At 38.8% G+C, this 24119-nt stretch overlaps 1 protein-coding gene across 1 annotated transcript in view; it reads left to right on the forward strand.

Moving 5' to 3' along the window:
- The window catches only part of ARHGAP15 (Rho GTPase activating protein 15), a 302239-nt gene that overhangs the window by 23279 nt on the left and 254841 nt on the right, over window positions 1-24119 (forward strand). Inside the window, exons 2-6 of the mRNA XM_030952453.1 lie at window positions 6639-6713; window positions 9842-9903; window positions 11242-11320; window positions 11531-11542; window positions 17723-17809. Coding sequence (XP_030808313.1) covers window positions 6639-6713; window positions 9842-9903; window positions 11242-11320; window positions 11531-11542; window positions 17723-17809 — 315 coding nt within the window. The remainder of the gene's footprint in view (window positions 1-6638; window positions 6714-9841; window positions 9904-11241; window positions 11321-11530; window positions 11543-17722; window positions 17810-24119) is intronic.

The raw sequence follows: 24119 nt of genomic DNA on the forward strand, positions 1-24119 counted from the left end.
CCCACTTTTAATGTTCTTTGCTGGAATCGATGAGGATTGTATTTAATGCAATTAAAGCATATTGAAGCTTAGAGACCGGGTTCCAGTTTGATTTCCAGCTGGAAATCCTGCGGATTAGAGGCAGCACAGCTGTTGGTTCCTTTGTGATGGTTGGATCCCCAGGTACATGAATCCGAGTGACCCACAGTCAAATTTAGAGCAGCCCTAGGATTTCTTGAACACATATGGGTGGTAAGAACCTTTTGTAGCTGTCTCTTCTTCTACATAGGCTTTTGGCACTTCTCCTACTCCTGAAAATGCTAAAAATGAAGCCAACTACATCAGCTGGGACTCCCTCAAAGCAAGGATCAATTGGACGAATTTCAAAGGCCATTTGAGTGACTAGAGAGGAACAAAAGGGCTCCCACTCTAGGGAAAAATCTGCTCCTGGGAAACAGCAAGCCATTAACGGAGAAAAGTACCAGGGAAGGCTAATTCTTGGACTGAAAATACTAGCCCAAACTGGATACCTCAAATTTAGAACACCCCTCCAATAATTTGGGGAAAGAAGGCAACATAGTTTCAAACAGGCTCTGCTTTGTAATCAAACTCGTGATTAATGATTCTCTGATCACAGAGAATGAGCTCATCTTAACACTGGGCTGAAATTTAAACTAGGATCCGAGTAATTATTTTGCTCTTCTTTCATGAGTGAAGATAAATGGAGATTCTCCCCCAGCAGAGGCACCGTGGTGCTTGTCTACAGTGAGTCCTGAAGCCAGGGAGCAGCACGCCCACGTGGTTATATTGCCTTGATAAAAAATACCCACCTTCACAGGCTCAGATACAAAGGAGGACCCCTGCACTGTGGGAAAGGTCTATAGGATTCTGATTTATAAGGGAGCAAGAGGTCAAGGGAAGCAAAACCATTATCATTATTTTCAGAGGCTCTGGAGAAGTGAGCTGAGTGTAGAGGGCAGTGTGCTCAAAGGGAGGAGCGCAGGGCGACGGCAGCACAGTCCTGCTTGCTGCTTTTCCTCTTCCCCCTGCTGATTCCAGGCTGCACATTCTGCTGAGAGTATGTCATATGTAACATAGGCCTGTGAGGACTGTGAAGTGGTTTTCTTATTAAATGATGCATGGAGAGATTATCTGGTCTGTAGCCAGCGCACAAAAGCTCCATCCATGCAAGTTCCTATTCCTGAGCAAGGCGTTCGGTCACCTGCGTAGTAATGAGTTTTCAGGAGCCTGGGGATGGAGGGTGAGGAGCAAATCTGGGCTGGTGGGGGCAGGACTGAAACTGCATTTTGTGTCTCTCTCTCCTGCAAGCCTTGGAAAAAAGGCATGGAGACCAAATACCATATCATACTGCCTTTAGTCTCGTTACCTTTTTTCCTGAAAAAACCTCTTTGAGACAAGGAAGGGGGAAAAAATAAAACATAGACTATGTGGTTCTAATGTGATCCTCAAGAGGATGGTGTTAGGGGGGCCCCAGAGCAAGGCAGGGGTGCCAGTGGCTGTGGGCAGGGAACCCACTGGGACATGGAGCTTTCCCCAGGGCTGGAAGGGGTCTTCTGCTGAGAGATGGCACAGCTCGAATGCACTGGGAGCGTCTGCAGCAGTGTGGGGGAGGAATGGGAGAGTTCATGCTGTTTCTTGACATCCTCTACTTCTTGATAGTGGACAAAAATTCCTTATCTGCTGAAATGAAATTAATAGAATTGAATAGAGTCATAGTGTGGCTTATATGCCATCTAGTGCCACCCCCTGCCGTGGGCTGGGACACTTTCAACTATCCCAAGTTGCTCCAAGTCATGTCCAGTCTGGCCTAGGATGCTTCGAGATATGGGGCAGCCACAGCTTCTCTGGGCACCCCGTTCCAGGGCCTCACCACCCTTGGGTAAGGGAAGGATTTTTTCCTGACCTATAACCTAACCCTGCCCTCTGTCACTCTGAAGGCTCTCCCAATTTTCGTGTCATGAAATGCCTTGAAAATGACAAAGGGGCATCTCTGAGAGGGGAGGCCTGTGGGATTTCCACAGTGCCTTTCACAGCTGACATGAAATCATATCATAGCTCAGCTGTTTCCAAATAATTTCTGCAGATAACGATAGACTTGCCGTACTGCCCAAGATTTGATCTTGAAAACAAGTCACTTTGAGCATGGCAGTGAGTGAAATGTTACAGGATTCTCCTTGCCATTGCCATTCCATAGGTGTCTTTCAAGGGATGTGGCCATTAAGAAATGCTACAATACATTTCTGTTAAGTTTCTTTATCTAAGCGATTATGAGCTGTCACTGCAGTTTGGGAGTGACTGGGAATGAAATGACCACAGACATCACTAAATCAGGTGTCACCCCTCCTTCTCTGTTGAGGGAATGGTTTCCACAAAAGTTTATGTGACTAGTTTGTACTTTTATTGCAAAACTTTCAAGCTGCCACCAGTAAGTTCGATCCTGTAAAGAATTGAGTGTTCTGGCCTTGATCCAGAAAAACACTTAAAGCCACTGCAGAGTGCTTTGCTGGATGGGGTCCAGAGCAGAGCATCAGGCAGCAGTAGGACTCAACAGTAGGGGATTTCTCTCTTTTTTTGGTTATTTATAAAGGAATCTCCACATACATGGTTGCAGTGTCGGCAGGATGAAACAAAACAACAGCTAGAGCCCTGAAAAGAAAGGTCAAACCATGAACTGCATTGAAAGGGTTTTGGTAGAAATCTATCAAACCCTCCATGAGAACCATCTCCTTGGCTGAGAAATACTGTGAATGATGGAGGAAACAGCAGGTAGATGCCAGCTCAGGGTTTCCCATCCAAAGCTGAGCTCTGTTGGACCAGGTGCTGCCTGTTTGAGAAAACCGTGGTTTTCCCAGGCTACTTGTAGGTGGTGTTTGTGGATAAATAATCTGTGGTGAATAACTTACTTGACAATCTTGAAAGCCGCCTAGAAAGGTCATACAATTATCTTAATTACTTAGGGATACAAGTGAATTCAGAATGACATTTCAGGAAATAATTAATTGTCTGTGCTTTGTACTGGAGCAGCATTTTGAGTAATGCCGGTTGGTTTTGTTAGGTTTGGTTGAAATCAAAAAGCAGTCTGCTGCTTCTCATAGACGAGATAAATTAGGTTAGAAATATGCCTGTAATGGGAAATCAAAAACAAATGGATCCTCCAAGATCCTTTTTAAATCAATGCCACACTGTGTGAAGAGAGTAGTGCTGACTTAGCCGTGATGAATCCCCAGAAAAAGAGGGAGAATTTAAAGAACAAACGGGAACACAGAGAGAAATTAAATGAAACATCAGGTTCCTGTGTTTTACCTCCCTGTTCAAACAGCAGCTGTCAGATGGTTGTCCCTTCACACCGGGGTACCAGGCGCACGGAGAGGAGGCTTTGCCTTTGTGGGAAGGATGATGACGGATTAGTGCTTAGATGCTGAAATAACTCTGGTAGGAGATGGATCCCCTTTAGCTAAGGGAAGGGGGGGCAGATCAGGCTGAATTTAACAAAACCAGACTTGCCCACAGACTTGGAAGCGCTCGCAGAGTGGATTTTTAGTGCTGCAGGTGACATTGTTGCTGACTGAAGAATGTTCATCAAATCAGAAAACTGCTGATAAGCTGCCTTTCCCAAAAAAGGATCTCACGAACTTCTCCTGTAAATCTCTGCCTTTCATCGTACCCTGGGAGGTGAGGTAGAGGACTTGTGACAGATATTATTTAGGTTTTTCTTGAGTTTATTAGGGTAATCAAATGGAGCTGTGGAGAAAAAAAAAAACCACCCAACCCCTCTCTTTTATGGTCTATCTATTAAAAGCTGAATGAAAGAATGAAAATAAGAGAGCCTCCTACACATCTCTTTGAATATTTTGGTACTTCATTGAAAATTGTGAGTATATTGAAACATGGCCATCTTGACTGCTGTCACCCAAGTTCTGCTGAGAACATTTTAACTTTCAACTGGGTTTATCTTGAGGGAAGTGATGTAACTAACCCATTCACTGGTATTTGTAAAATATATTTAGGACCAAATTTCTATCAGCCTGGCTGGAATTTTATCAAATCGGTCTAAAAGAATTTATTTCCTCTGATGGTACTTTTTCCTTTTTTCAAGTTGTTTTGATTAATTTTCTTTGAAGTTCTATTTCTAAACCAAAAGGCTGGTAGAAAACACTAAGAACTTTATTGAAGTTTCCATTAATTCCACTTGTGAGCAAAATATTTGGAGTCTTTTTCCAGAAGAGCTGGAACTCGGCTTACATAATTGTGGTTTTTGATTTTGGAGCTTCAGGACTTTCTTTGCATGAGATTGCCCATTAGTGGGCTACCAAAAAGAAACACCTTTTTAGCAAAAGTATCAATTAAATAATTATATAAGAGGTTTACTCTTTTCCTCGTCTTCATGCAGTTTTCCCTAACATTTCTTTGCATAAACAAAGAGGTTTTTTAAAGCACATAGTACCATCCACACCTGTAATTTTATTTTCCTTAGTTGCTTCGTATTTCCTGGAAATACTGAACAGTGTCCTTTAATTATACCACCCCAATAATTTACTAGGCCTGCCTACAAAAATAGGAATTTTTGCTCATTTCTTCCTTCTGTTGTGGATGGATTTAGGGCTCTGGATAAATCCTTTTTTAGCGAGTATCAAACGTGAGCATTTCTTTTGCAAATGCTCCGATCGCTGAGCCAGAGAGCGGCCAAGAGCTCAGCTCGGTGCTCCACACTTCACAAAACTGCACACAGGGCCCCCAACAGCCACATGGGGCTCCTGGAGAGAGCAGCTGAATGTTAAAGCAGGCACTGTGGAGTGGTGGTGTGCCTTGTTATTTAATTTGGATGAGTGAAGAATATATTTGAGAAGCCATCGCCGGGCAATGCGCTCTCTTGTATGTTAAGGAATAATTAGGATGTGGGGGATCTGGGTAAGAAAGAGTTCCTGTGATCTAGACCTGAATAGTCTAGCTATATGTCTCAGGCACTGTAGAACCTTCAGAGTTGTCTAACAGTAAAGATAAAGAAAAAGATAAATGGAATTAATTTATTTTGAATTTATATACATGCCTCTGCCGGCATTAATATTAAGCTCCATCCAAAATCTAAATAGAAGGACTGTAATCTTAGAAGTTCTCTCAATAGCATCAGCAAATCATTCTTGTTTACCCTACATGCTAATAAAACAGGAACATGACACTCCTGAAAACAAGATTGCAAAATACAGAAAATGTGGTCTGACATTTTTTTTCTCCCCAAAGGAGGGACTGCCACTAACTAAAGTATTTCTTATGAAAGCTCGATTGCTTAAGATGCAGAATATTAAGAGAGAAAAACACTTTAGGACACAGCCATGTCACCAGCTGTTACTCACCCTTAATGAAATTGTTAAGTGATATTCTTCATAAATAGGTCAGAGAAACTTTTGAATTGTGAAGGATGTTTTATCTCTTTCTTTGAAATGTTTGTATTAAATTTAGAACTGGTAATTCATTAAGCTCATTAGCTCTGACTAGGAGAGTAGAGCAATATCTAGGATATAGATTTCAAGGCTTAAAAACCTTAGTGCTTACAAATAAACATGAAAGCAATGTGTGGAGAAAAAATATGGGATCATAATATGTTTAACTGTTTTTTGAGCGTGGCCCTCTGGATTAATTAAGAACATTTTCTATATTCAGACACTTGAATATAAACAGAATGCATTATGACTTTTGGTTAACTCTCTTTTAATAGGGGAAAAGAGAATGCATTATGATGAATACAGTGGAAACTAGTTGAGACTATATTTTGTTGTTTGCTTTATGACTTGAGCTAAAAGAGGAAATAATCACTAAATTTTACAGGACCTCAGCTCATAATTATATATATTTTTGATTGATACTGAATTTAAACAGTAAAAGTTTTATGTCTATATATATATATATATGCACACACACACACTTGCACACAGTTTTGAGGGATCTGCTCTTTGTTGCAGATTTTCAAGGAAGTAAAATGCTACTGAGCTCTGCCAAATGCTTGATTTGTGAAATAACTTTTATTTTGTTTTAATAGTTTCTGGTATAAAGCAATAATTTTTCAGAATTGTGTTCCTCAAAGGAAAGGGAGAATTGAAGGAAATCAAGGACTCAGTATTTGGGAGCAATTGTACAGTCAGAGTCCAGTATTGCTGTAACCTTTCAATCATGGAGACTTTAGAAACATCCTTTAAAGCAGTTTAAACTTGCTGGATTTTTGTGTGCTTGTGCCCAATTGTTTTCTGGTTTCTTCATTAACTTGCTTTTTGTGGCCTTGTTACAATTAGCAGCTTTCCTATTTCTCTAAAAGTGGGTTTAAGAGCACCTAAGCAGTTAAACCATTTTTGAGGTTCCTAATGAGAAAAAACCCCCATAATTTAAGTTATTATTATGAGCTGATTATTTTTGAGGTAAATTTGCCAATGTGACATCACCAAGAAACACATTTATACCAGAGTTTGATACCAGAGTATATCAGCTGCACATTTTAAATACCCAGGGCTCAGAGGAACACCAGAAAGAAACCCCAAACCTCCACCCAACGCACGCTGTGTGTGCCCTGTAATTAAATGTGTTGGTCCACCTTTACCTGCATGTGTCTGAATCCTGTCTGAATGCAAATATTTCTTCTTCTTTATCAGATAAACCGTCACAGAAGAAATCTTTCCCAGCACAACTTGACAATTGCAGACATCATCAGTACCCAGGAACCCACGGTAAGGAATTGCTCTGTGGAGCTGATAAATCACCCTGGTTATTTATTGATAATGTAAATGTTGCACTTGCTTTACTAAAGAATGAATATGTGAGGATTTGGATGCCTCAAGATGTTAAGGAACGTGAGGGACTTTGATTAATCAATAAAAAGAAAATTTTAGAAAGTGCAAAGTCATTTATATGGCTTGACTTTGCTCTTAATTCTGTTGTACTTGACTGAGCTTTCATCTCTGCTAATATTTGGCATAAAGGAATGTGATGAAGTCTTTGTCCTCTCTTTGCCCTTATTAAGGTGTTTCTAATATTATTATTAATTTGTATAAGAAATACTATAACGAAATTAAAAACAATAAATTCTTGACATTAGAAGAATCTAGGGGGAATGAGAAACAGATGTTTTTCTGCTAAAATAAAATGAATATGCAAATACAAATTAATCAAAGAAAGTTTGGTATCAGCAGTACTGTTACTTACACAAACTTTTCAGGATTAGGTATGTTCGGAAGGTTTGAATTCTACTCAAGAAAATTATAAAATCTGTATGTGATACAGTGATAATTATGTTTCCTTAGAGTTTCTAACAATATTAGCCCATGACAATGAGAGTCTTTTTATTTCTTATTTAGAAACTCAAATATTTACACTATGTACTCTCATCTGTACTATTCTTCTGAAGACAATTTAAAAACAAATCAACACAAACTCCACAAAATTATTCCATTTTCCTATTTCTATGCTAATTCTTCAGGGCATTTTGGGTCATTTTATCAACCTTCACATGTTGAAAAGGTGCAGGAAGGGCAGCAGCTTAACAAAAGATGATGATATTTATTGAGACAGAAACAGAATGTATCATTAGGATATATTTGGAATTATTTTCAATCCAATATCATCCATTTGCAGAAGTATTGCAAGTTGATCCTGAGCTGTCCTAGAAGTGTTTTCTTGAAAACAAAGTAGCATAGAAAAGGGGATACTAACAGATGTTAAACAAGGGGAATGCAGCACCCCAAATAAGAATTATAAAAATATTGGGGTCATCCTAGATATATTTTTCTTTGACTTCGGAGTAGATTTTTCATAATTGAATGCATGCCCTTTATATTAATTACAGAGAAAACAGTGCACATTATCAATTAGAGGAGGCCGTGCTAATTTTAAGTACAGCACCTGTACTAATTCAATTAAAGCAATGTGTGTGTGAAAGGAGTTTTCTTAGCACTGAGAGGGCTCATATTAACTGCAGCTCTTGTAGCTTTTTACTGTTCAGTTTTCAGCCATTTAATTTATAGCAAATGATGGATTTGAGCAATGTAATTTAAGTCAGGATATTTTATACACCCAATATTTGTTAGTGGATTTGATATCCTGGCTGAAGACAATTACAAGGAAAATTTGACTGAGCAGCACCATTTTCATCTGGAAGCACATCCACTTCTTAACTTCCCAAGATTGACAACAAAGGTGATTCACATCTGATGTTGAAAAATATTTCTATTTAGTCTTGGATTGGTTAGGATAGTAGTTTAACCTTGAAAACGTGAGGTTTGGGGTCTGATTCGGAGAAGCAGTCGATAGCTTGAATGGTTAGCCAATCCCAGTTTCTGTTTCCAGAGGGATAGAAATATTAAAAAGAATAACTTTTCTCATATGATGTTTGGCATATCTGGCCCTGGCCAATGACCAGAAGTTTTATACCATAAAAAAGCATTAGAAGGGGAAGAAAAATATTGAAAATGTAAAGTCTGGGGGGGGAAATGAAGAAGTAGGTGGAGATGGGGATTAAACCTTATTTTAACTCGGCTAGTTCATCCATCCATCACTAGATAAATAGTGACATAACTCTGCACAATAATCCCTGCACACTTTCTCTCTGGGTTTTCTGTGGTAATGATATGCATGACAGGAATTTACATGAGATAAGTACAAATTACAGACAAAGCACACGCTGATCCTCCTGTACCCGCTTGAGAGTGTCACTTAAATCACTGTCCATGGGTCTACAGGCCTTTCCATAGGTGCAAACTGATATCTGCACAGTACATATGTCATTGCATGTTGTATATCAGCCACAACCAAAATCTGAGGAAATTGTGAAACATACTACACTGTTAAAATAATGCTGTTTTGTACAGTCAAAATAACAGACATGTTTGATTTAAAAATCCTTATATTGCCTCTTAAAGCATGTTTTATTGCTATTTAATGGCTTTGCAGACAGCAAAATTCTATTGAAATTGTTATGAAATTGCCCTGTGATGCAATTTACTACAAAGACCATGTGGAGTTTCTAATATCCAAGTTGGGCACTGGCTCAGTAGTGTTTGAAAGCAAAACCAGGCTCACTCTTAATCGCAATTTTGTTTCTTTTTCCCATTACTGACACAGTTGAGACATGCTTAGTTGATGAGACCTGATGAGATGGGAGGTCGTTGGGTTTGACTGAAAAACAGTCATCTTGCTTTGTTTGGGTTTTAGCTTTTTAGTATAAATTTATATAGACAATAACAACTCCTGACGCAGTTCTAAAATGAGATATTTCAGCTGATATTTCAGCCAAGGGTCTGCAAGGCGGTCTGGCTTAAGAAAGGTGTTCAGAGAGGTGTAGGAGCACAAATTGAAATGAAAAAAAAACCAAACAAAACCAAAAGAGCAGGCCTAGGTCTTGCTTCTAATACACCAAAACTCAAGCACAGTGTTGGAACCTGAAAATCAAGTGTCACATTCCCATATAGAATCCTCAGTGTGCTGCAATGAAACACAATAGATAAAATGATATTTTAACATCATTTACCTGCAATGCATTTAAAATTCTTTTTTATTCATAGCTAGAAACTTTGCCCACACTTACATAAATTTATTCTAAATAAATAGAGCAAAATAAAACTTTATTGGGTTTTTATTGTGGTTAATTTTGTGTAGTAGTTGACTTTAAGTGTTGTTTTAATATTTTCTGCAAATATTCAAAAGAATGGAACATATCAGAATAAAGAGGTGATTAAACTGAGAATTAGTGGTAAGATCCCCCACACTAGAGAATCTGGATGCAGACTCCTATGCATATATTAAGTGGTTTTTATGCAATAAATAATATGGTTATGACCTTCTTTTTTTTCCTTTCTTGCAGGTAGTGGCAAAGGAAGGATATCTTCTAAAAGCAAAAATAGCAGATGGTGGCAAGAAATTGAGGTATAACGTGGGAGTGTGACAGAGCCTAAGGAGGATCCAAGAGAGCTGGAGGGGGACTTTGGGCAAGGGCCTGGAATGATGGGAAAAGGGAGAATGGCTTCAAACTGACAGACAGCAGGGTGAGATGGGATATTAGGAAGGAATTCTTGCCTGTGAGGGAGGTGAGACCCTGGCACAGGTTGCCCAGAGAAGCTGTGGATGCCCCATTCTATCCATAACTGGGGTCATTTTGTATAAATTGGTACTGGATTTAAGATTTATTCCAAGATATATTGCCATTGAGTTCCTTGGTAATCCATACTCATCCAGCCTATCCAGCTCATAGGAAAGTTTGTTTAAATCTGCACATAGCATGGTTGACTACTCACACCTTTGTGCACTTATAAAACCTCTTTAAAATGGAAAGAAAAAACATAGAAAAATAATGAAGGTCTGAAGTGGTGCTTACCAATAGACAACTCATAGTCACCATGTGAGGCAGATCAATAGTGGGTTTATGAGCTTTCCTTTAAATATCAGATGTTATGACTCCTAAATTCAAAAGTTAAACTTGAGCTGTTGATCTAAAAATAGCTTTTTAGCAGATCAGATTTATGATTATATAGTGGTTTGAAACCTGTTATAGATAACATACATAATAGCATTTTCCTCTGAGTTGAATATCATGTTTTTCTGTATCAGGGGTCATTCTTTCACACGTCCATGTGTATTTTCACTTCTCCCTATCCCCAGCAGTTTGTCACTTCTCTAGGGCTGTACCATGAACTCCTGATATTTAATGGTCACTCAAACCTTGCTCAGATATTTTTCTTATCTTCCTTGCACTCGTGTAAACTTTTAATTTAGGGAAAGGAGACAGCATTTGGGACCTTTCAAAATAGACCTGTTACTGAGCTCTGTGTAGTCAGATCAACATTTTTCCTTCTCAGTTTTATTTTAAGTATTAGGTACCAGAAGGGCACCAGCTATTTTGGAGTCCTCTTCTTGTGAACTTTGAGCATGTGTGAATAATCCCACTGTTGCCATTTGACACCATGGCAAAAAAGAAACACAAATGGGCTTCAAAATGTGAATGAGGATAAAGAAGCCCTTCAAGCTTTGATAGGTTACATTTTGGGTATAGTTAGGGTGGTGCAGCTCCATCAGTGTTGATGGAAGTTTGTTGACAATGTTGACTTCAGACTATTTTTGTTTCTGACATGTATATATATATTAATATGTATTATGTTTTAATAATTAAAATCCATGTCTAGAAATGAAATATATTTTGCTTCCTGCTTGAATGCCTCACAGATTTTTTTTCCCTTGTTTTTATTTTTTTTTAATATTCTTTGTAAGGAAAAATTGGTCCACCTCCTGGATTGTCCTTACTGCTCGGAAAATGGAATTCTACAAAGAGTCCAAGCAGCCGGCCATGGTAGGCAATCCAATATCCTCAGTCTCCTGGCAACTATTATTTCAATATAAAAAAGTTTGGTGTTTACAGAAGACAAATTTAGACTGAGCTGGCAACTTCAAAGGTTTGAAAGCAGCTGAAGGAAAAATGCCTTGATAAACTCTTAATCAGATGTAGTGTGTGTGAAGAAATAGGACACAGCATGTCCTTTATTAAGAGGTGCATTTCGAGAGTAATTGCAAAGTGAGACAAATGGTGAGTGACTAGCCAGTAATGTGAAGGTAACACTTTAAATTAAGGTGCCACTTATAAATGCTTTATTCTTATTTATGAAAATGATCACTAAATGCAGCTACTTCCTCAAATAATGTATTATGAAGTATGTTATAAAATGCATTAGTAATAAATGCTGAACAGATGATGCGATGAGAATCTGTTGCAAAGGATATTGTGAGGCGTAAATTGTATTAAACCATGCATGTGCATCTTTAATACATGAATTTAAGTTGTTATCTACCATCCTATAAAGTGGTTTATACATTAATAAATAATAATAAATTATTTATAAGCGGCACCTTAATATAGGGTGTTACCAAAGCAGAAAACATTATAAGTTAGCAAAGTGATTTTTTATCGCAGTATAAATGTGACATCCACCATATCCCGCTAACCTCCCTGAATATTTCTACGACTCCATCTAATGCAGCTAATGCAATTTCTGTAGCCTGTAGTTACTACAAAGTGAAATTTGCAGTACCTTTTTATTGTGCCCCAAGGAAAGGCCACTGATCTCCATCTGGGGACGCGTGACAGCTCCGCTGCACGAGCGATAGTGGCGCGCGTCCCCTCGGTGCTGGGCACAGCCAAACCTCAGCGTGGGCAGCAGAAGGGAAATTTGGTGCCTCTGTGACACTGTGGGCAGTGAAGGGACGGGTTTGACACAGCCCTGTTGTGAAAGGCTCTCAAGGCCTGATCGAACCTGCCAAATCTCATTGCCTTGATGGGTGGCCGCAAAGGTGCTCTCTGTGGCAGGAGTCACAAACAATAACTTATTTTTCCTGTGGCAGGTGATGCAGACCATTCTTCTGTAAATCCTAGATCTATCAATGCCACCTGTCATAAAATCAGCCTTGAAGAGCACCTTTTCATGCCTTACGTTTTTTGAGCTTTGTAGAAAAAGAACCCCAGAACTAAGATGTGAAACAATACAAATAAATAAAGGGTGAGATCTGGCACTTTCTGCTTGTGTTTGTGCTAGTCCAGCTGGAAAATACAACTTCTCTGCAGCCATGAAAATAGAAAAGCTTATTTTTATTTTTTTCAGAAGCACCCGTTTTCCTTGAAGTTGACTTTTATATTATTAGGAAAAAGAAAAATGTCTAAGGTGAACTTATTAGAACTATTCTTATAATTTACTAAGTGTCTTGCACCTCTCTCTGCTACCTCTTCCCTCTCTTTGCAAGTCCTTACCCAAATTTCAGGAGATAAATGGACTGGTGGAAATTTAACACACAGGAGGCTTGATTTTACTCTGAGACCCCTCAACATGGTTAAAATCCCCATTAGCTTTTTAGGGGTTTGGATACTCAACTAGACCAGCCTGGAGAATGGGGTTTTTGGCCCAGATCTCAAATGATTTAGCTAAAAAAGTGATGGTGGGTTATGAAACAGGACTTTCTGAGAGGTCAGTCCCTTTCCCTGAAGGCTCAGTCACCACCAGTGCTCATTTTATCAGTGAGATAAAATCTCCTTTGTAAGGAAGAATACAGACATATTGAACCTGTATTTTTCTCATTCTGGGGAGGGCAAAAAATATTGTTTTTTTTTTTATTTATTCCATGCTAGATTTGAATGTTGGGGCTGTGAACTCAATGTTCATTAGGTGAGAAAAATCTGTTAAAGTTTCATTTTCTGTCTGTTGCATCAAACTTAAATGCAACGATAAATAAACAAATTAGGTAAAGCTTGCAAACAACAAGAGCAGTGTTCATAATCTTATAACTCAATTTCCTAAACTCAAATTTTACATGTCAAAAAAACTATACTGACATGCGTATCTCATCTGATAAAGTAAATGCAGTGCTTATTTCCTTTGTAAACCACTTAACCAGATATAATTTTAATACTGGAAAGGGACTAATACACAAAAAAAAGGATTCATTAGAAGCCATTTGCTTACTGATTTTATTTTATTTTTCTGATTTCTGTTTACTTTGGAAAAGGGGGAACTCATCCATTAATTAAATAATGTAAAAGAAGCTATGTTCATCCACAATAGTATGAATTATAACAAAGCATTTTTATTGTTAGCAGGAAAATGATGTGACTTAACAAAAAGATTAAAGTTCCTTTGTATTCTAAAGATATTAATTCATTAATTATTAATTATTAAATACTGTACTTGGAGCAAAAATTTAGACTAAGACAGCATCATTAAAAGAGGAATATTTCACAAAACAAAGGCAGCAGGAGAGAGAGAAATGAGAGCACCTCTAATACCTCTTTTCATGACAATGGGACTAAATAGCATTTAGAGGTGATCTAAAATTCTATTTGTTTAAATCTTTAGTAATGTTTTAATCAAAGAACTGGCAATATCTAAAAGGTTTTGCTGTTCCTGTGTATGCCTGTAGGTGCAGGACTCACTGTGGCAACTTTGCTGTTGCTTTGCATGGAGAGGATTGGGATCTATTGCTTTGCTTTCTGGTGAAGTTGGTGACAAAATCTGGAGTTATTGGAAGTAATAGAGCGCAGCAATTAAAGCACACAGAGGAGAGATTCAGAAAATGAGATTGTTTACAAATACTACTGAAAATGCAAGTTTGCATCCCATGAAGCTAGATCATTAGCTTCTTCTGCTGCCTTGATTTTTTTGTGGTCCTGGCTTTAATACACTTTTGTTTGTTTGTTTTTTGTTTAACCATTCTTATGAATTTGACTAGCTCTTTATTTTAAATTAAGAACACTGTGATCTAAATGAATCACAGCTCCATTCTTCCTTAACATCATTTAATTCTATCATCAGTTGGTCTTTCTGACCAAGAAAATGTAGTCAGTTTATTCCCTCAGATAGTTTATTCAACAGAGGTTATTTTAACCTCAGGTTATTAGCCCATCTGCAAAGTAATTTAGTGAGTGAAAATGCTGCTGAAATCCATATTCATGTTTAGGAAGATTTCATCTTAGCAGACACTTGTATCAATTTACAGCATAACCCCTTGCAACAACATTGATATAACATAATTGCTCTGACTGCCGAGCACAAAGCAAGGACGTGCAGAGCTCAGGCTTCCCAGTCACCTTAACTTGCTCTCTGCCAGGGTCTCTGGGTGTTGCATAACCTGGGAAGCCAGCTCTGCAGCAGGGAAATGTTTAGGCCAAAATGAATTTCCTTGTACATTTTCTGGAGTTCTGATGGGTTTCAGTGGGTGCTCCCCAGGTGTGCAGCTGAACAGTCATGGGTGGTTTCAGGCTCAATGGCTCTGAAAAGGGAGCTGGGGGAGTTCAGCCTGGAGAAAAGGAGATTCAGGGCTGACCTTGTCACTCTCTACAGCTCCTGAAAGGTGGCTGTGCTCAGGTGGAGTTGGTCTCTTTCTCCAGGCAGCACTGACAGAATGAGGGGACACAGTCTTAAGCTGCACCAAGGGAAATATGGATTGGATATTAGGATTTTTTTATTTTTTTATGGAAAGAGCGATAATATTTTGGAATTGTCTGCCCAGGGAGGTGGTGCAGTCACCATCCCTGGGTGTGTTTAACAAAGCCTGGATGTGGCACTGGGTGCCAGAGTTTAGGTGAGGTGTTGGGGCTGGGTTGGACTTGATGGTCCTGAAGGTCTCTTCCAGCCTGGTGATTCTGTGAATCCTGTGAATGATTTAGCATGAAGTTTTCATCAGAAGCTTCATATTTTATGCCATACTTGTGAGTTTATAGACGCAGTGTGGTCAGAACTGATAAATTCTCCAAAGGATAAATTTGAGGGTTTGGGTTGGAAGGGACCTTAAAAATCATTTTGTTCCACTCCCCTGCTGTGGGGAGGGAAACCTTCCACTAGACCAGGTTGCTCAATTCATATTTATTTCCCCCAGAGAAAGAGACTGTCTCAAATAATTATTGCACATAGCAGAAGCCTGTTCATCTTTCCCACACCACAAGCCTGCATCCCATCCTTTCTGGAGAGGGAGATGCACATGCTTGTACTTCTCTTCTGCTTATTACAAAATCAGAGCTGTAAACAAACTCCAGAGTACTGCAACAGCAGCAAAATTACACTCTGTGTTCACTGGGTGCACAGGAGGGTCCAGCTTCTGCTGTTACATATATTTTGTACAATAATAGAAATACTACTGAGTTCACTATTTCATCTTCCTGCAACACCTCTCTAGGCTTTTGTTTTTTCTCCTTTTAGTGTTGCGTGGCAGTTTTCCCGAGGAAAATATTCTTAGCCCAGTAATGTTCATTATCAAAAAACTATTTCTGTTTCTTTGTCTACATGTTAATCTCTTCTTTTAATCTCGTAATGTGTTTCCAAAATTTCTCAACTCTTTCTGCTGGTGGAATAAAGCTTCCCCTCTTTGTGAAAGTATTTTCCAACTCAAACTATCCATGTGGGTAATCTTTTTTCAAAGAGAGCAAAATTGCCCACTTTGAGAAGCCTGTCTTGTGTGTTCCTGATGGGTTGCAGAGCTGCCTGTGTGGTGCAGATCTGGGCATTGCATGGAGTCCTGGAGATGATCTAAACCTCATAGCCCTATTTATAAAAGTATTGGAATATTGAGAACTCATTCATTTCCTCCACAATTTGAATATTTATTTGCATTAATATATTGGTGCTTGGGGTTTTTTTCCAACTTCATAATTTTTGCCGTGCAAATATTAGTTGATTAAATTTCTGAATAGGTTTTTTTTTTTTTGCAAAATCAAGTCTCAATGCTGCAGTTTTGATCTGCTATTAAAAAATTGGAAAGACTAAGGTCTTGTCAGAGGCCAGGCAGGAAATTTGAGGCAGAGGTGGGGAAAAAGAAATCCAAGTTCTTTTCTTCCAGTGGTTTAACCACAAGAACATCCTTCTGTTTTGAAGAGTATATTTCTTCTATTAAAAAAATTAATAATAATAATGAAAAAAGGGAACAAAGGCACACAGGACTGTCAGTTTCAGTGGAGCTTAACCATCGTGGTTTTATGGTTTGGCAAATGGAGAACATAATTGCAATCCCAGAACTGAAAACTTCCAGATACTAGGCCTGCAAATCACTTGACCAGGATCTCTTTGCTTCTTTTAACCTAAATAGGTTCTCTTCCTCCCATCTCAAAGGCACCCTGGAGAACTCACATATTTTAGCCTTTAATAACAACATCAGAGAAATCCAGTGAGTAGTTTTTGGAAAGCTGAATCTGTGGCTGGTGCTGGACTGGCTGCTCTTAACTCTATAAAGTCTGTTTTCTGTATCACTAATGACATTTTTAGGGTAACTATGGCTTAAGAGCAGCAGAGAAAACAGTTGCATCCGGCTGATTAATTAAATTATGTGGATATCGCTCCATCCCCTACCCAAAAGGGAGTTAGTGGTGCTTTTTTACTTTAACAGTAGTATTTTTACTGTTGAGTAGGATGTGCAGCAACCCAATCTACAAAGCCTACTCCGAACTACAGGGGCTTTGCCAGAACTGCTGCACAGGCAGAGTCCCTGGAGAAGGGGCTTCGATGGCAAATGAGGATTATTGTGCTTTACACCAACTCCCAGCAACGTAAATGATACAGGCAAACAAATCTGCTCTTTGAATTCCTTGCATCCATATGGAAGAGCAGGGGAGGCAGAGCTGTGTCACTCCAGGATGCGTGGACCGACACTGAGAAGTATCAGCCCTTGCGCTGAGCTCTTTCTGGGTGTCACACATGCCCTCGAAGCCTTTTCTTCTTTTTTTAGGAGCAAGAAATGATAATTTGTTTGGAGAAAGGAGATAGCTTCTCTTAGAGATACAATGTATGCTCTTGTCTAATTTCTGTCCTTTCCAGTTGCATCAATTTAAATTTGCATTTGGAAAACCCACAAGTTTTTTCCTTTAAACTCAATGACTCTTCAAGAGGTTTGGCAAAGTAAGCATTGAAAATAGCTGGTCCATGTGTCTGCATTTGTGTTTTGATCTACTATGTGTTACACTAGACTGTTTTTTAAATCATTTAATTGTTTTTAAAATTATGTTCTAATATAAGAACCTTACTTCTGAACTAAGACACCCCAAGAGTGGTTATTTAACAATACCAGGGCATATAATGAGCTCTTTTCAGTAAAACCAGCAGCTATGCTACAACAACCTGTCACTTTAACTTGATCTATTCTTGTTTTATCTGATAACTGTCCCCATTTGTGAAAAGTGAGGCCATAATCATGTTGATTTTTTTTTTCTTTTCCTTTCCAGAAGCCGGGATATAAACCTGAGTGTGTGGATTTGTGTGGTGCTCGCATTGAGTGGACCTCAGAGAAATCCAGCAAAAAGAATGTTTTTCAGGTAAGAGGCAAAGCATTCCACTGCTCATTTGTGTCTGAACTCTGTGAAGAGGTAGGTTTTATTTCCTTGGTTTTAATAACTAGATCCTGATTTAATACAGCATTTTTCTTACCAGTAAAGGAGTGTAACACTTTATCCAGCATCGGTTTACTATTTTTCTAAGAGAAGGATTTCTGATGACTGAGTCTCCTAAACACTTGAGAACCTGTTGATTTATTGATTAATGCTCTATATTCAATTTGTTTTTAAAACTTAGTAGGTAATTGCTTTGGGTTCAGGCCTAGAATCTTGACCTAGAGGACTTCCATAAACACAACTTCTTCAAACTGCTTATACAAGCACGGCTCCAGCGCAGTGCGGTTTCTCTGTTTATTTTTATTGCTGCTCAGGGTCCTCAGACGGTGATGACCCAGGTTCACTTCTGCAAGGGGAGGGGAGGATTTTTAAAAGCTTGCCTCTGTCAGGGCCAGCAGAGAAGGACATGTATTTCTCACAGGACTATTCTTCATTGATGGGAAATAATATTATTTAATTCCTTCGTCCAAATGCCATTGAATTGAAAGGGAGGATCAAGGCCCAAGAAGATGAAAGGAGGGGAAAAACATTACTGCAAGGTTAACATTCCAGGATCTAGGGGCTAAAATAGTTTGTTGCAACATCTTCAGGTTTTGGACATAATCCAGCTCCCATGAATATCAGTAGAAAGGATTTGTTGTCTTTTTCTGTTTCACTAAATGTTGCATCAAGCCACATCAAAATATTATTCTCTAAGAGCCAAGTTGTTTCCCAGAGTTCTAACATTTAAAATGTTTAACAATACAAGCAATAAAGTGGGGAGAGATGCAGAAGGGAACATGTCAGGGTCAAGACCCTGTTAGTTACCAGAGAGTCCTTTGGCATCATGACCAATGAAACATGCTGGAGAAACCAACTGTGTCTGGGTCTGGGATGGAAGGGAAAAAAAAAAGCCACTACACATAAAAAAACCCCTAAGGGCCTGTACATGGCTTCTTAAAAAGAAATCTCTTTGAGTCAGCTGTGTGTTACAGAGGCTTTTTCAAGGTTTATTTTTCTAGACATCTTTCTAAAGCGCATGGAATATTTAGAAATATTCCTCTTTTCCAAGACAGTGAGACTTATGCTTCTATACCCCCCACATCTTTCAGGTTGTCTTGAGACAACACTTGGGGCTTTGTCATTTCCTAGGTATTTTTAGAATAAATATTTTGGTTTTTGCTGTCAATCTTCAGCTTTTTCACTTGGAATGTGATTAAGTATAACCTTAGCCTTCACTCCTGCAACCCCCTGAGCGCACTGACAGGTCTTCTGAGCTTCTAGGGTTTATTTCTCATTTTGCAGTAAGCAAAATTCCCGTTTGGAAACGCATTTCGGTGATTCATTTGAGCTAATGCATTCCCAAAGTAAAGACAAACGAAGCTCTGTTATTGATTTACCAAACTGGTGCTACGAAGGCTCTGCAATGCATTTTCTTCTCACTTCTGTTCGTGTGAGGTGTAACTGAATCAGAATAATGTGAGAAAGGAAACTCATGCACTACTGCTTGAACCCATTAAAATGTGTCTTCATCAAGCCAATAAGTGAGTGGGAGAGACATTAAGAAGTAAAAGCATGGGAGGAAGGACATATGTTAAGACACATTTTGAAAAGGGATGGAGCATTGTTTAGACAGAGAGCTACAAGAAGATTGTGCCAGATGGTAAGAGCGAAAGAGGAGAAGGCTTTGGCACCAGTAGTGGTGACATTTTGGGAAAGGAAGGGACTGAACAAGACTGGTGCTACATGAGCAGATAGAGTGGGAAGGGGACTGCAGAGGGAGCGAAGATTTGTGAGATAGTCTGGAGGGAATCCAAGGCCAGTTCGAAAGCAGAGAGGTCATTTGGTACCTGGAAACTGAATATTTCAGGAAACAGTTCTGATCTACTTATTCCTCGTGGGTGGGAATAAAATTGATAGTGTGTGTCTACTTATTCATAGGTTTGTTCAAATGGAAGCAACATGGGTGGCTTTCTTTAATGCTTTCTTTCTTTTTTTTTTTTTTTTTTGCAACCTAAATATAGATGCATTGCATTGCTGTTTGATTAAATACATTAGCTGCTTAACTCTGAAGTGATCAGAAATAAGTATAATTATATCTTCAAAACCCATCAAAACATAGTTGGTGTTTTGTTTAATTACTTTCTAATAAAACCTTCTTTTCTCATTCAGTGGCTTCTTTGTGCTAATGTGTTGTATTAGGAGTAGGTGCAGAATTTTGAATTTGATTTTACCAGGGTGCTCAATTTGAGTTCATGAATTATAGATCACAAATGGAAAAAGACTATTGAAATTTTGGGCTGAAGAAAAAGAAGGAAGTCTTGGATTTAAAATCTAAGCAGATGACAGTTAATGGATAGCAGCAAGAAGATGGAGCATAGGAGTATCATAAAGAAAAACTAATTGGAAACGTGATCGACGCAGGGAGAAGTAAAAGAGGGAACTGCAAGTGAATGATATTCAGGCAGGAAGATTTGGGTTTCTGGTGTTGATCATGATGCTTTCAGCAGTGTTACTCCTCTCATTTTAATTGAGCTACTCCCTTTTTAACAGGATAAGTCTGATCTGTCTCACACTATCCAATTTGTGCATGCAATCTATTTCTGTCCTTGATGCACACATTATGTGGGGGTATTTTTTCCCCTCAACTTTTCCTTAACAGTAACTGAAAATATGCACATCTCATAGACTATAACCTCCTGGTTTCCTTTCATTTATTTTATTGATGGTGTAACTGGCACCAAGGAAAAAACCTGGTTAGAAGCAGCTTCCCATGGTGTGGGGTGAGGTAGCAGCTTGCAGCGAGACACGGTGCTGTTTGTTCTTGCTGGCTGAGTGATGTGATGCACTAGGTCTTCATCGGAGGAGTGCTGAATAAAAGAAGATTTATGTTCAAATCACATGCTTTAAATATTTCTGCTAAGTGCTAGTTTGCTCTTTGGTGTTTAGCCTGAAATTTAAAGCACTGAGGATTAAAAGGATTACAACATAATCTTAAATAATCCTAAGTGTCATTTACAGAGAGATGGTTGTAATAACTAAATAAAACCATGTTAAGGGATGGCAGTGTTGTCAGTCAGCAACTGGAACAGAAACAGCGCCTGTGTCACTTTGTTGTTCTCCTCTTGCCTTTTTTTGGCTTAGTTTGATATTGGGTAGGTGTGTTTTGATGTGAGTTATCAAAAACGAAAATAACTTAATGGGCTGCTTTTCAGTCAGTGTTGATATGGTGTTTGAAACACCAGTAACTAGGCTAATTTGTAGATTTTTTTCCCAATATTCCACATTTCCTACTTTTAGTAAACTTTTCAACTGGGTCTTATTCTTCCCCCTGTTTTACTCAACCTCTACTCTAAGCCAAACAGCCTTTTAATTTGAAATTCAGCCCAGACTTCATGGAAGATGGGCTCTTGACCTCTGGATTTTTAATTCTGGGGGTTCATTAGCGCAAAGTCCTGTGGTTGTACACTATTTCCTTGAAGAGGTTTTGGGAGATTTCTCTCAGATAATTCAAAATAGAAAAGGAAAAATAGGAGAGAGGTGAAAAGCACAAAAAAGGTCACGAGCAGCATATTTATGAATCGATGAAGCTGCTTTGTTCTCTTAATAGCACCATTCATTTAACTAACAGGCATTTTTTGGTTTCTTTAGTCATAATTTTACCCTGTTCACTGAGTTCACATCTAGGAATGTTTCATATGAGGAATTTCTGGAGTTTTGTGGCTGGGCTCTTGCCACAGATGTGGTGTGATACCGTTTTTTGTTTCAATGCACCGCAGCTGTAAGGGGTCACTCAATCCTGCACAACTAAGAGTATTTTACAAATAGTGAAAGCTGTGTAAGACCTACAGTATTCCACCAGCGAGACAGCTGGAAGTACAACTGCACCTATGTGTAATATGAAAGAATTTATCTTGCAGCTGTTTCATATATAATAACATTTATGGCGCTGATCCTGGGTAACTCCCTTGTCCTTGAAGCTCTCCAGCTTTGTCCAAGCGAGTAATCTGAATGATAAGCTATTTTGTTCTACATACTATAGGATCAGGATAGTGCCTGGATGCCTCCCAGGAATGGTTTAAGTCACTGCTTTTTGCCATGGGAGGGATAATTTTTGTTTTCCCAATCTCTCTAGAGGAAGCGCTGAGAGCACGACGTGGAGGGGCTTGGACTGGGATTGCTATTTGGGTTTCTTTGTGTGTTTTTGAACATAAATGCTACACAGAGGAGGGAAATCTAAAAAAGCCACCTTGCAGGCTTGTGGTGGTCCTTATCAGCAGCTGTTTGTTCCCACCCAAATCCCAGAGTTAGTCCCATTTCCTGAGCCTGAGAGGGCTCTTGCTTTCAGCTCTGAGTTGGACAGGAATCTTTGCTGGATTTCAATCTGCTATGCATTTGATGGACCTCTTGTGATCTCAGAACACCATTTTGTCCACTTCTGGACCTCACTGCTGTGGCTGGGGTTTAATTTCTATCCCAGAGACCTGAATTTGTTACTGCCTAATTAAAAGACTTGGCCACAGCACACAGTCATTAGGTGGTGTCAGAAAGAGGCTCTTTAAGTAATAAAATTAGGTTTTTAGAAAAACGCAAAACCGAAAAATGGTCTTCATCTTCAAAAGAAGCGCGGCCAGCAGTTTGAGGCAGTTGGGTCCCCCACTTTGAGCACCATGGAGTTCCAGGACAAAGGGAAATTGTTTCCCACTGCCAGAGGGCAGGTTTAGATGGGATATTGAGAAAGAATTCTTCCCTGTGAAGGTGGGGAGGCCCTGGCACAGGGTGTTCAGGGAAGCCGTGGCTGTCCCTGGATCCCTGAAAGTGTCCAAGGCCAGGTTGGATGCGACTTGGAGTAGGAGATGTCCCTGTCCATGGAATGAGACCAGTTAAGGTCCCTTCCAATCCAAACCATTCTCTGATTTTACATAAGTACTCTTTTTATTGTTGTAAGTGAGATCCTGAACACAGCAATGTGGAACAGGCTCCCAATTGTGGTTCTAGTTCTGTCTTCTAACTGGCTTGTTAATGACCTTACTGGCAAAGCTCCTGCCAAAATATTCAGTAAAACCTAATCAATAAATGCAGATAATCTTCTGACTTCTCGACATGTCTGCTATTTTCTGTTGTAAGCTAAATCCAACAAAGCCCATGAATGTTTTGTTTTTTTCATGTATTCAGTTGTTCTTTTCTTAATTTCTTTCATTTTGAACATCTTGTAAGTTTTAATGTATTTTTTGGTCATCAAAATAAAAAAGTAAGAGTGATATTACATAGTGAAAGAGGAAAACCAGCTTTGATTTGATTGCAGGAAATAGAAAATTGCGCACAATATGCATTTTAAACTTTATAAAATTAAGAAGTCACTTTGGCTTCTAAAGACTATAATATGATATTTTAAGGTGATGATAAGGAGACACCTTTAGATATCCTTGGTGATTTTATTTGTTGTTATTTAATATATTTTTTATGTATGAAAAAAGCAGATTTAACTGTAACCACTTCACCTGTGTTGACAGTAGCTGCTCTTGGGACCCAAGGAGGTGTTGAGGTGTCCCTGGTTAGTAAAGAGCACAACAGGCAGAAAAATCAGCTGAGAAAGGACAAGATCCTTATGCAATTGAGAATAAGCAAGAGCCTGGTAACTGGAGCACTCTGGAATATAGAGTTCTACCCTTGTTTCAGAAGTGTTGGGTGAGAAATGGTCAGGCTTTTCTCACCAGTGTCTCTCTTTTCAATCTGATTTTACTCATATTAGCCCAAAGAGAACATATGGAAAATGAAGTGGAATTCAGATTTCTCAGTGATTACTCAGTAATGGACACAGAAATTCTTGATGTGATTCATGTTCTAAGGAATATCAGGTAATAGAGCCAGTTTCACCCCCAAAAAAGTGACAGAAAGAGTGATGCAAGCAAAGCTTTACACAAGGACAGGAACATACAAACTGTAAGGATTTTGGCTTCATTTGCATAGGAAACCTTAACAAAAATGAAAAAAAAAAAACCAAACTTTTCTATGACATATACAAAAATATTTCCATATTTTGATATTTCAATATTCAAGCTATAATCAATTTGGAAATAGAGAAGCAGTCAACAGGAGGGCACTCGACTGACAGCACTGTGCATTTAAAAAGTTTGGGAAACTGAGTCTTCAACCTCTGTAATGGAATTTCAAGGAGCTTTTCTATCAATTTAACCTCTGTAATGGAATTTCAAGGAACAGCAACTTTATTCATAAAAAGGACAAACCAAGCAGT

The sequence above is a fragment of the Camarhynchus parvulus genome, chromosome 7 (assembly GCF_901933205.1).
Source record: "Camarhynchus parvulus chromosome 7, STF_HiC, whole genome shotgun sequence".
Lineage (NCBI taxonomy): Eukaryota > Metazoa > Chordata > Aves > Passeriformes > Thraupidae > Camarhynchus > Camarhynchus parvulus.